We start from the raw sequence: 8,620 nt of genomic DNA, 5'->3' as shown, positions 1-8,620 counted from the left end.
CAGCCTCAGCAGTTGCACCTGCAGTAGGAAGAATTAATTCTACTACAAAACCAAGGGCCTTGCTCCTTGGGGACACACTGCTGCTTTGCAGAAGGGAAAGGCCTGCAGTGCAAGATGGCTAGGAGGCGGGTGTAAAGCATACTCCCTGGGCCTGCACAGCTCAGGGGTCCCCAGTCGGCCTGGCCTGGCAGGGGAAGTGGAGGCTGCAGGGCGGCCATGCAGCCGGGGGCCCCAAAGGGTCTTGGGAGGAGCTCGGGCTTCCTGACCCCCGCCAGGTCCCCTCTCGGCCCCACGCGCAGAGGCAGCGTCGCCCACTGCCCCGCGTCCCCGCGGCCGGCGCCCGCGCGCTCGGCTCTTTCCGCCGCCCCGCTGCCCCGTGCGCTCCGGCACCTTCGGCAATTTCCGTCGGGCCCCGGCCGCCATTTTCTCGCCGCTCGTGTGGCTCGCTGGCTGCGTGGCTCGGTTCCTGTGAGGGAAAGAAGCTTTGTCCGCTTCGGCAATGGACGGGTAGGTGTCCGGGTGGGCCGGAGAGGGCTGTGAGGGGAAGAGGGGTGCCCTTTGGCCGGGTCAGGTATCGGGGGGCCCCCGGGCGGCCGCTCCCGGGCGGGCCGGGCTGCCGTTACCCCACCCCCGCCCATCGCACACACCCCTCCCTCCGCGCCCCGGCGGCTGAGGCGGAGAAAATGGGGCGCAGCGGCCGGGGTGGGGGTGGGGGAGCCGTCGGCGGGGTTGGGGGGCGACGGCGGGGTGGGGGACCCCGAGGGCTGGGCGGGGACCCCGGCCTGTTGCCGACGCGGCACCTCCGGGAGCCATTTCGACGCGTCCGCGGGGACCCGCGGCCTGGGGGACCGAGGGGGGCGGCCTAGGGGAGCCCTGGGTGGGGATCGGGACCCCCGGGGACACCCCACAGGCCGGTCCCGGCGGGGGAGGGCGGGGGGCCGGAGGTGGGGGGGCCGGCGGGTGGGGGGGGCGGGTGTCCCCCGCCTTTGTCTCCCTCGGAGTCCCCGGCGCGGCGGGAGGCGCCCCGAAACGCCTTTTGTGGGGGGCCGAGAGCACCCAGGGCCAGCAAACGCGCCCAGGAAGGAATCCCCGCAGGAAAGGGCGGGTTTGGGGGCGGCACGAGAGTCTTGGGGCGACGCGACACGGGTGACACGGCGCAGGCCACCCGCCATGGCCTGCAGAAGCCACGGCTCCCGACAGGGAGGTGACCAGCACCGGTGTCGCCCTGCTGCGACGACGTGGACGGTGTTGCCCGCGCCTGGGGTGACTCAGTTTCCCCCCTCCCCGTGAGAAAGGGGCGCACTGTGGGGCGTCCAGTCACCAAGCACCCCCCCCACCCCCCCACCCCACGTTAAACTCAGTCCCCGCGTTTGGAGAGTCAAGTGAATCCCGAGTCTGTCTTGCCTGGGCTTCTGGAACTTGCCTTTTTTATTTTTATTTTTATTTTTTTTTGAAAGATGGTAAATAAAAGTTGAGAGACCAAAGAAGCCATCCTGGCTGTCTTCTAAGACGTTGTTTTCCAGAAAAAAAAAAAAAAAAAAGTCAGATTCAGAGGACTCTGTGGGCTCCCGTGTCCAGGGAAATGGATGGCACACTTGAACTTGAGTTCTTGGTGGCCCAACCCCAAGTTCTGTCCAGGATGCTAGGGTGCTGTCATAGTGTTTGGATCTTCATCTTTTTTTTTTTTTTTTGCTTGTTAAAAGTGGTGTTAAAAATTGCCCCAGGTTTGTTGAGTTTCTTCTAATGTTTGAAAGTTTATTTCTGGAAAACCAGGTCGTTAATAGCACAAGCCATTGTCGCTGGCCATTGGTGTGAGTGTCTGGAAGATTTATGAATGATGAACTGCTCTAAGAAGTTTTAAACTCAAGCCAGGATCTTTGGAAGATTGAAACTTGTGTATCTTTTTTTTTTTCTTTACAGAATTGTTACTGAGGTTGCTGTTGGTGTGAAGGTAGGAGAACATTGTTTGAAAGTTATACGTCACTATGCTATGAACTCTGCACATCTAAAATGACTCAGTTTAGGTCATTGTTAGAAAGGGCACACACATTAGGGCAAAAATAGGGCAACAGCCCAGGCAGGGGTGTGAAAGACAGTGTCCCTTAACGAAGATTGTTCAGTCAGTTAGCTTTGAAACCTAGAATGGCTGATAAAACATTATGTTGGATTCATAAAGTCAGAGTCTGTAAATAATCATAAAGTTGTATAATGCAAACAACACCCATAAACTTTGTACAGCTGGTAGTCTACAGGAATAAAATTGTAAAGTAAGTATGGTGATCAAGGAATTAATAATGTCTTACATACCTGACTTCTTGGGAATGCAAAGTTTTATTACAGTTTTCTGAGAAGACACAGTGGTTTTTAAGTGCACAGTAAGTGATTTTTGGCTGATACCATTTTGTTAGTCTAAGATATTTTTACTCTTGTATCTTACGAAAATGAAAGTAGTTTTGTCAGTAATGAGGCACACTGGAAATGAGTTGTCCTGACCCTTAAAAAGAAAAAGTTGTTTAGGCAATTTATTGTATCAGAAGTGAGAGTTGTTTAGATTATTAGGTAGGCCTTCCTCACTTTTTGGCTAAGAAAACTGCTCATTCTTTAAACTTCAGTCTTAAACTTACATCTTCCATTTCATGTCTTGATGCATTACAGTTTTTTTGTTTGCAAGCTGTCAGCCCTATTAGGGCATGATGACCCTTGTCTTTCACCTTTTCAATTTCCCAATACTAGCACAACAGTGAGCCTTCCCTTGCCTCTTTGGGCACTCCCCTCCCAAATGTGAGCAGGCTTGGGAAGGCTGTACGCCTAGCTTGAGTGTTCAGTATGTTTTTTGGAATTCTTAAAATTGCATCAGTGATGATGTGATAATTTTTGAGAGTACTTACGTAGATGTGTTTTCTTGTTCAGTAGTGAACTACACACTTGATCATGCCTTAGCATTAAGATTTATTTCTTGAGTTCATGCTATATAGAGTGGGGAAGAAGTAATGAGCCCTTTAGGGGGAGGGCATATTTAATTTTACTCGGCAATAGAATTTTTGAAGTTGAGATAGTTAGGGGATTCGAAGTAAGAATAGCTCAAGAGTGCAAAATGTAGATGATGTAGTTATTGTCCAAATAGATTTCTTTTGTGAATTTCTTAAAACAACACATGATACAAGTTTCTTTTGTAAAATAAAAATATACAGTTACTTTGTGCAGTATTAGTGGGTGAGAAGAGTTTTCATAGACTGAGTAGGCAGAAAAAAAGTGAGAAGACTTAGCGTAGGATAATGATGTGTGGGTTTTACCAGTTGTCTACCTTTATAGTTTGGGTAGAAAACCTTAGAAAATGATAGAGAAACATGGCCATTAAAAAAAAAAAAGTTTAATATAAACATTTTAATAGCTTAAGTTAGTTTTATAGTTTATATATGTAGTTAGTTTATAACGGTTCAAATGTTTTGCTTTGGTGTCAGACCTATGTACAAGTACTTGAACTTTTCAAATTTAAAAAAAGTTGTTTTTTTTAAAGTACTACAAGCGCATATTCAAGCATTCTAAATGGAACATTTTTCTCCCTGATTCATAGTTTTTTTAGTTGTAGACAATTACTTTAGAAGTTTTTGTACATTTTTTCCTGAATTTATTGATTTATGTATTACTGTACATAAAAATATCTTTACATAGGTGGACTAAAGTTATGTGTTCTGGATTACATCTTGCCTTTTTTTTTTTAATAAAAAAGTAATTTTACTGACATAAACCACTTGTGTTTAAAGTTCAACTGTTACATGTGTATGACGCTGAAACCATCCCCGCAATCAAGATAATAGACATTGTCATCTCCAGAAGTATCATTTTGTCCCTTTGTAGTCCTCCGTTCTGCTTTTTTTCTCCTAAGAAGCTACTGATCTGCCATCACTAGATATCATTTTTAGAATTTTATTTTTTGAATCGCTGGAATTCATATTTGCTAGGCAGGCGCTCTACCACTTGAGCCATGTCTCTAGTTCTTTTTGCTTTATTCTTCAAATAGGGTCTTTTATGTTTAAACCTGAGCTGGCATGGACAGTGATCCTCCTGTTCACGTTTCTCTTATAGTTGGGATGACAGGAGTGTTCCTTTATCTCAGGTTTTATTGATTGACATGGGGTCTTGTGGAATTTTTGCTGCAAACTGTTAATCTTCCTAATCTCTGCCTCCTGAGTAGCCAAATTACAGGTGTGAGCCAGAGTGCATTTCTAGAATTTAAAGATGAGGAATCATGTAATGTATGCTTGCGCTCTTTTGTCTGTCTTACTCCACTCAGCATAGTTTAGTTTTGAGATTTGCATGTGTTTTGTATCAGTGGTTCATTCTTTTCTGTTCTAGTGACACCAACACTGTGGCTATATGGCAGTTTACTGAACGATTAGTAAGCACGTGGATGTTTTCAGTATTGGGCTGTAATAAACAGTTGCTGCATGTCTTTGGACACAGCCTTTGTAGTCGAGGATGGCTGGGTCATACTGTAGGCATATGTTTCCCTTTGGGAAACCACTGGTTTCCACCATGGTTGATCATTTTACGTTGTTGTCAGCAGGGATGACATTTCCAGTTCCCCCACATCCTCTGATACTGTTAGTCTTCTTGATCATAGACATCCTCTTTTTTTGTAGCTATAATTTGCATTTTTGTAGTATCTTGTTATGATGAACATACTGATGTGATGTGCCTTTTGATAACTGCTTATTGTCTTTTATTAAGTGTTTTAAGTCTTTTTCCCATTTTTTAAAATTGGGTATTTCTTTTTTAAGTGAGTGCTGAGAAGTCTTCATTCTGGTTACAAGTCCTATATCAATGTATGGTTTGCAAATGTTTCTGCCACTTGTGTTTTTATTTTCTACATGTCCAGTTTGCCAACATTATCTTTTAGGATGGTGCTTTGGGTGTTAACATCTAAGACATCTTTGTCTAACCTAAAGTAAAAAACAGTTTCTCCTTTGTCTTCTAGTAGAAGTTTTCCATTTTAGTGAAACACTTTAGGACTGTGTTCTGTTTTGAGTTAAGTTTTTGAATGTGGTTAAAAGTGTAGGTCAAAAGTTTTTGGTTTTAGAAGTAGACGTCCGGTTTTCCAGCACCATTTGTTGAAAAGAGTGTGTTCTCCATTGAATAGGCTGTATCCTTCTCAAAACTCAAATCTGTGTATTTACGATTCTGTTTTTGTGTTCTGTTCTTTTCCATTGCTCCATCTTATTTATTTACATGCCAGACATACTGTCTTAACCTCTGTATATTGAGTGTTGAAGTCAGGTAGTGTTGATCTTCCAGTGTTGTTCTTTTTCAAAGTTATTTTGGCTCTTTGCATCACAGAAAGCATGCTAGGATTTTATTGGCTGTCACTTGAATCTTTAGAGCAGTTTGGAGAAAACTGACATTTTAATGTTGAGCCTTACCCGTAACTAAATACATTCATATAGATAGGTCTTTAACTTCTTTGAACAGTGTTTTTAGATTTCATTGTAAGGTTTTCTACATTTTTTGTTAGATTTAGCCCTAAGTATTTCATATCTTTTGTTATTCTAAATGATGTTTTAAAAAATTCAGCTTCAGTGTTGGTGCTACTTGTTCAGAAACACAAAAATTTTTGCATATTCTTCTACACTGTACTCATTTTGTAGATCTAATAGCTTTTTTTAGGTTCCATCTAATAAGATAAGGTTTTTCACAGATCATTTATGCCCAGTTGTGTTTTTTTACAATTTTTTCACTTCGCTATTCAAGTACCATTTTTTTCTTTATCTTGCCTGTGACATTTATACTGTGTTGAATAGAAGCAATGAGAGTGTGGCTCTTATCTTTCCTTATGTTAGGGTGAACACTTTCAGTGGTATTATTTTTCTGTGAACTGTGAATCCTACCAAATAGTGGGAAAACAAAACCATATTATTTAAGCTTTGTGGATGTGGTGTTTGTTTTCTTTGTAGGGAAGTTTAAAACTACATATTCAACTTATTTAATAGCTACAAGGCTACTCAGGTTACCTATTTCTTCTTGGGTGATTGTTGTTAATTTGTGTCTTATGTAGAATTAGTCCATCTCCTCTAACTTCCTGAATTTATTTGTGTAGAGTTCATGATACATTTTTATCTTTTTATACTTTTGACTTTTTTTATACTTTTGATACCTCACAATTTGTAGAGACAGCCTTCTTAATTCCTATACTGGTAATTCGTGTCCTTCCTTTATAGAAATCTGTTGATCTTATTAATCTCCCAAAGATCAGCTTTCGGTTTCATTGAGTTTTCTCTGTTGTTTTTATTTCCTACTTCATCGATGTCTGCCGTTTTTATTGTCTTCTACTTTGTGTGTAGTTTGGTTGACATTGGCGCTGATGTCATTGAGGTGGTAGGTTTTAACGAAGGGTTATTGCTGTATGTTTCCCTTTTCAGTATGCTTTCAAAACTTTATAAGTTTTGCGTTACCTTGGTTTATGGGTACTCAATATAGTAAAATGTTAGCTTTTTTAGATGCAGATTTTAAGTAGATGACTTTTATAGAATTTCTGTTTTCAGTAAGTTAAACTCAAGATGTTACAGTTGGAGAACTAATGAAGTTCATTAAATTTAGTTTTTTTTTTTCCAAGTTGGGTTTTGCTGGTGTTCTGAAACTACTGATTATAAATTGCTGAACTCACACTTTAAGTTGTAACGTGGCTGTTGAATTCACCACAATTCGCTTGCTTGGATAATTGCAATTAAATAGTGCTAAGCTTACTTTTTTGGTAATAGTCGAATATAACTGATTTTTATAAGAGGTATGTTTTTCTAAACTTGGTGTTTTGAGTGTTTTTGTGTAGATTTTTCTTAAAATGTTTTTCTTAAGTGCTACATGCTTCTTGCTGGGGTGTTTTTGTTAGACTTCTATTTATGAACATTGACAGTGTAGTTACTGAATGACAACGCTGTCTTAGCTGATGATTCAGAACAGTGGATACTGACTACATGCTCTTTGAAGGCAGAGATTGTTTTGTTTGTTGCTTTTCCATTGTTAATTACACATGTTAAGTAGTGCATGCTAATAGTCTTACATGTTCCAGACTTCAACATGTTCATAATTGGGAGCCACATCTCAATTGAAAAAGGCCATTTTCATTGCACTGCATTCCTTTTGGTTGGAAATCCAAAGGAGAGCATCTTTTAGGAGGATCTTAGCTACTTGGAGAGATAAATACTGAAGGTTTTAAGAAAGTGCTATAGAGCTACAGTAGAAGACATTAAATACACTTCCTTTCTGTTGGAGAATTGTAAAGCAAATCTCAGATGGCTTCCTGTGGTCTCCAGATACTTCAGTATGTATGTCTAACAGACACAAACTCTGTTAAAGGTGTTGCTGCTGCACTGGTACCATTTCTGTGCCTGACAAATTTTAAAATAGTTTCTTAATATCATCTAATTTCCAACAGTATTCAAAGTACTTTTTTTTTTCTTTCACATTAGGCACCAGGGAAGATCAGCATGATTTGACTAATGTCTCTAAGTCTCTTTTATTAATAATAAATCACTTTACCTTATCTCACCCTTTTTCTTTGTTGAACATACTGGATCATATGGACAATTTCCACTTTTCTGGATTCTGATTATTCTTCATGTTCCTCATATCCTCTCTTTCCTGTCAGCTTGTAGTTAGATGATGCTTGATCAGATGCAGATTCAATTTTTAGCAGGAGTGTTTTGTAGATGTACTCCATGTAATTCCTGTTGTATCATTGCCAGAGGAACTGAACGTCTGTTTTTTTCTCTGTGATGTTAGTAGATTGAGGTATCCACTACAGAGCACTGTCATCATTCTTCTTCACCCAATAGGTTTTAGTAGTGAATAGCTTTAATTTTATTGGTTATTGCAAAAATGATAGTTTTTTTTCTTTTTTATATTAGTTAGAATTCCTCTAGTAAGAACTTTGTCCATGAACTATTTGGTTACACTGAATACCCTTTTTATAAGAAAAGCAGCATAGATTTTGACTTTTAAAAAAGTTTTCCAGGTGAAATGTCCAGGAATTAGTCTTATGTAATTAGTGTGAGTTCCTTTTTTTGTTCTTGTCAGTATCTTTGTGAAAGCAGAGGTTTTAACACTTATTTTCCAGTCTATTGCAGTGGTCATTGTCTTTTAAAATGGTTATAAATTGTTTCATCTTGGGCCAGGTGGAGGTTAAAATACCAGTAACTTTGATACTTGAGTGAAGTATCATTTCTTGCTCTGGAGCTTTAATCAGCTATTTCTTTAAAAAGTCCTGCTTCCTCTGACTGGGATGTGCTCCTTAGAAACCACAGTAATGTGGGTGCCAGGGTGCTAATTGCTCCTAGATTGTTATGGCTGCATGGCCCTTCCTGAAGGTAGTTAGCACTTTTTTGATGGGAATCCATTATGAGCTCATTTGTTACTTCCAATTAATCTGCAAGGCTACACAGTACGTACTACTTTGATTTTATATTTGTGGCTTTTGTACACTGAAAAATCTTGCTTTCTAACATTGCCATTAGTACATACACACACTTTAAAAACCACTGGTTTTTAAAAACCTAGCTTCTAAAAACGCTTTAAAAAGTAACTAGTTTTTAAGAAACCTTTATAAAAAGTAGTATTAGTATTGTAC

At 40.7% G+C, this 8,620-nt stretch overlaps 1 protein-coding gene across 5 annotated transcripts in view; it reads left to right on the top strand.

Annotated features, from left to right (window-relative positions):
* Positions 1 to 374: 374 nt before the first annotated feature.
* The window catches only part of Ptbp2 (polypyrimidine tract binding protein 2), a 61,851-nt gene continuing 53,605 nt past the window's right edge, over positions 375 to 8,620 (top strand). For 2 of the 5 annotated variants that reach the window (XM_074050938.1, XM_020156384.2), the window contains exons 1-2: positions 376 to 507; positions 1,921 to 1,951. In XM_074050938.1, coding sequence (XP_073907039.1) covers positions 500 to 507; positions 1,921 to 1,951 — 39 coding nt within the window. In that variant the 5' untranslated portion in view covers positions 376 to 499. Of the gene's footprint in view, positions 508 to 1,920; positions 1,952 to 8,620 lie in introns of all 5 variants that reach the window. The other 3 variants (XM_074050940.1, XM_074050939.1, XM_074050941.1) reach the window with 2 other exon arrangements.

The sequence above is a fragment of the Castor canadensis genome, chromosome 12 (genome assembly GCF_047511655.1).
Source record: "Castor canadensis chromosome 12, mCasCan1.hap1v2, whole genome shotgun sequence".
In the NCBI taxonomy this organism is placed as follows: Eukaryota; Metazoa; Chordata; class Mammalia; order Rodentia; family Castoridae; genus Castor; species Castor canadensis.
This window is presented reverse-complemented; position numbering and strand designations above follow the sequence as displayed.